Consider the following 4,701-nt stretch of genomic DNA (forward strand, 5'->3'; position numbering starts at 1 on the left):
TGGCAAAAACCCACATGAAGAAATTCTGAGACAGTAAATTGCATAGGAGAACATCGTTCATCTTTCTCTTAGAGAGCTACTAGGGGATCTGAACTCTCACAGAGGCATGGACTTTGGGTTAGCAGCAAAATTCCCTGCAGGCTACACCACCAGAGCTCCCTCATTAGCTATCAGAGATGTACTTCAGCTCAAAAATTCAGGTCACAACTGTCAAGGCAGAGTCAACTCGTAGCTGGTCCTCCAGAGTGTTTTCTAAGACTATAAATAGCACAAGAGATCTCCCACTTTCCTCACAAGAAGCCAATGGTGGGTTAAAACCACAGGGAGACATCATCTTGCACAACTCCCTATAGAGTACATCACAGTTCTCTACGATGGGAAATTAAGAGATACAAATCAAAACAACAATGAAGTATCATCTCACTCCAGCAACAATAGCAAAGTTCAGTAGGATAGCCAACAACAAATGTTGGAGAGGGTATGGATAGATATGAACTCTCATACACTGCTGACGGAAATGTAAAATGGTACAACCATTACAGAAAGCAGTTGCGGCACTCCCTTAAAAAGATGGAAATAGAAATACAATTTGAGTCAGGAATCCCACTACTAAGTATCTATTCTAAAGAAATAAGAGCTTTAGCATGAGCAGATAATATGCATACTCATGTTCAGTGCAGCGTTATTTAAAGTAGCAAAGAGATGGAAACAATTCAAATGTCTATCAACAGAGGAATGGAAAAAGAAGCCATTGTACAGTCACAATGGAATACTATGCAACAGGAAAACACAAAGAATTCTGAACCCACCAAGGGTACATCCAGAAGACAAAACCCTGTGAGTGAAGTATGTCAGTCACAAAAGAACCGATACTATGTAAGACCACTATTAAAAAAACATAAAGAATTACATACAGACAGAATCATTCATTGATGCTTACTAGTGATGTAAAGACTGAAAATCAGTAAGTAAGACAATGTTGTTATGTGTGGTCAAGTTGGAACCAACCCACAGCTGACCATCCAGCGGGTTTTCAAAGGCAGTAAATTACATGGGAGGAAAGTGCCCATCCTTCTCCCGTGGAGCACCTGATGGATTTGAATTGTGTGCCTTTGGTCCGGCAGTGCAGTTCCTTACCATTAGTTCTTCCTAAATAGAAAACAGACAGAAGTTGGGAAAGTGCAATTAAATCCTAAGTATTGAAACTGTTATAAAACAAAATGTGCATGAATGGCTCAAATGAAAATTTGCTCTGTATTCTTCACTCAAACTACAATCAAAGAAAGTTAAATGTTGCTTGGGGAAAGAGGAAAGTTCTCTTATGCTTATTAAACTCACTAGTAGGATGATATACTGGTGCTAAGAATATTAGCAATGCTCTATCTGAGAAAGACAAATGGTTTAGTCCAAATCAAGAAAAAAGTTTATAATTATCAGAAACAAGTTTACAATTATCAGTCTACATGTAACCACCTGTAAGTCCATTCATGTCTTTAACCACCTTATAAAGATCCTAAAACCTTCCTCTATTCTTATCATTTTATTATTTTTCTTATTAAATCCCCTTAAGCATTTATTCATAGTGTTACTCAAGCTTTAGATGGGGCAAATCCCACCAGTGGCTAGTACTCTTCCTCTTCTTAACCTATAAAGACAGTATCCTCTAACTCATCTCTATTTCATCTAAGTTTTCTAAATAATTTCTTAAAAAATAAAAAACATATTCTGGCATTCTAAAACCACAGCCAAGGCTTCACAGGGTTTTCAGTTAAAATCAATTTCTCATCTATGTAGACCACACAACATTTCCTACATGTTACAGAAAAGAATTTTTTACAGCTAGAGTCTTTTAACCAGTGTTGTGTCAATTAAATAGGATTTGTTCATCATCTCTGGTTGTCTTCAGCTTCAAAAAAATATTCAAAATTCATTGTCCATAGGTAAGAGTTCTCACAGCAACACACTAAGTTACAAAAAGACGAAAAATGTTTATTGCTTTACAACAAGCCAGCAACAAATACACCTGAACGATTAAAAACATGACATTTCTAAATTCTGAGTAGAGTGACAAAACCAGAATGTGCTCCTCTACCTAAAATTTATCAGTTAAAACTGAAATCCACCCTTTTGCTAAGAACTTTAATATTCTCAAGTATAATCAGTGCTTATGGAGACAGAGAAAATCATTATCAACTTAAACACCTGGCTGATCACATCACTTAAGTATTTTATGTTCAATTTAGGTGACCATGCCAGACACTTTTATAAACCTAGTTTTATTCTATAAACTCTTAAACAGAAAGAATTGTCAACAAAATTGTTCTAAGATCCAATAACGAGTCATTCCCACTTTCTCTCTTCAGAATTGAAAAACTAGTCAAGTTTTCCTTTGACCTGAAACAAGCTCTGCTAAATATCCTATGATGTAACTAGGAAGCCCACCTTAGTATTAGGCTTTAAAGAGTGATGTTTACAAATACTTCAAATTATTCTGGAAATACTAGCACATTCTTCTTAATGAGTGCCAAATAACTATGGATTAAGTCACCATCTTAGTAATTTCAACTGAACAAACAACAGCAAGTTTCCTATATTCTTAGTATTATATGACATGGGAAGAAGGGCAACAGGATTTAAGCAGCTTACCTTAAATTATAAATATTTATTTTGGAATAGCTACCAACAATTTGAAATTTTTCACTCTACAAAGGGAAAAATAAATCAAACTAAATTAAAAAATAAATTCACTCTATTTCTCTTTCACACAGAGCGTATGTCTCAAAGAATGCACTAATTACTGTGGGGGGGGTTATGCTCAGATCAAAATGTCTAGCTGGCTACTAAAAAAAGGGAGGAGGACTTCATAGGTCAAGACTGTATTACATGAAGTATAAACTCAAGTTGTGCATAAAGACAATTTTTAAGACTAACACAGGTTTGCTGCAATAGCAGAATGTTAAGGCAACATCAAAAAGCACATGTGTTTTAAAATATTAAGCCCTAACCGCCATCTAATAAAGAGCCAATAAAAAAGACCTTACTGAATTCCTTATTACGAGAACTTCCTATAATCTGTTTGCAATTGATTATCTTTTTTTGTATTTTGGTGGCAGTGAGAAAAAATGCTGTATCTTGCAACTCCCTTGCAAAAATATTCAAAAACAAATTCACTCAGAAGGCTTAAATAAGGAATATGTTATTTTTTTGCCTTTACTTAGCAATTGTCCTTTTTAATTATTTCTGTATTATCAATCCAGGTTTTAGCTGAGTCTGGATGGCTAACTTGGGAAAATAGCAATGGTCTTATCTAGAAGGATCACATATAAAACAATAAATTTCTTGATCAATACATCAGTATAAGCAAAAAAAGGACTTTACCAATAAATACATCAGGATAAGCAAAAAAAAAAAAAAAAAAGGACTTTACCAAGAGACTGACACACTTGAAAAAACTGAAACAGAGAATTACAGAGCAAATTCACTGAAACAAAGAAAATTCTGTCCTGGACTTTTTAGCCCCCAGTAGTGTTTCCCTTCTAGTACACCACACAAGTGGTTAGGAAATGAAGCGAGGTGTTTAGCATCTGAGCATCCTAACTACTTTAAGAGGCACTGTGCTCACCCCTCACTGGCAACCACTGACATAAACAAGGCCAGGGGTGGAGGAAGAGCCTCCTATTTGTCTACATAAGCAGCTGCTGTTTCCTTATTAAAACCACGGATGGAGAGATCATAGACCACTTCTTCTACTTTTTTCACATCATACTTCAGGCCATCATAGCGTTTCCTCAATGAATCATTCTTCAAGTTGAGGAGGCGGAAACCAGAATCCAGCTCATTGATGAAGGTGGAGATGTGAAGAGGTCGAGAGTAATCTCCAGCAGTCACGCTGTTGACTGACAGTCGAGACTGCACAAGCAAAACAGAGTACATGTTACAAGGCTCAAGCTAAGAACATTGCCCCAATCCACAGCTATGAGAGAAAGTTAAGACATATACAGCAACATTTATTCTGCACACAAAAACAGATGAGATGTAAACTTCGCAACTGAAAAGAACTCTGAAGATGAAACTATTTTAGCAAAAGTAATTATTTAATGCAATTAATAGCTAAGATTTATTTTTAAAATTGACTATTGTACACTAAGGAAGCAGGAGAGGCATCCACTTCCTAAACAACATGCCTCCAGAAACTCATTACCAACTTTGATAAATGTCGATAATTTTAGAGGGGCTTCAGGTGACTATGAGTCGTACTCAACTTGAAGGCAATCAACAACATTGTACACTAAAGAGTGCTAAGCTATTAATGTCGTCAACTTTAGTTTTTTCTGCTCATGTACAAAGGAAAAAAATGCCAAAGTAACAACAGTCTTTATGCTCTCTAATCAAATTGAGGCCTAGTGACTACACTTTCAGAGTTCACGTGAACTACTAAAAAGCAGTTAAGCTAAAGAAGTGATTTAAAAAGTCAGTACACTTTGTTTACAATAGCAAGGAGTTGGAAACAAACTAAATGCCCATCAACAAACTAAAGGGTAGAGAAGCTGTGGTATATTCGCACAATGGAATACTATGCTGCATTGAAAAACAAGGAACTCATGCAATATTACTCAAAATGGGTGACCCTGGAGGACATTATGCTGAATGAGGTATCTCAGTCACAAAGGGACAAATGCTATATGGTGCCACTGTTGTAGA

The 4,701-nt window shown here is 36.0% G+C and overlaps 1 protein-coding gene across 2 annotated transcripts in view; it reads right to left on the reverse strand.

The window, feature by feature from the left end:
• Positions 1–3,675: 3,675 nt before the first annotated feature.
• LOC102844322 (translin-like) overlaps positions 3,676–4,701 on the reverse strand; it is a 13,070-nt gene continuing 12,044 nt past the window's right edge. The window contains exon 6 of one of the 2 annotated variants that reach the window (XM_006900879.1): positions 3,676–3,909. In XM_006900879.1, the coding sequence (XP_006900941.1) occupies positions 3,676–3,909 (234 nt within the window). The remainder of the gene's footprint in view (positions 3,910–4,701) is intronic. The other variant, XM_006900880.1, reaches the window with a different exon arrangement.

Source organism: Elephantulus edwardii, unplaced genomic scaffold (genome assembly GCF_000299155.1).
Source record: "Elephantulus edwardii isolate Elephantulus edwardi_28Jun2011 unplaced genomic scaffold, EleEdw1.0 scaffold00301, whole genome shotgun sequence".
NCBI classification, from domain to species: domain Eukaryota; kingdom Metazoa; phylum Chordata; class Mammalia; order Macroscelidea; family Macroscelididae; genus Elephantulus; species Elephantulus edwardii.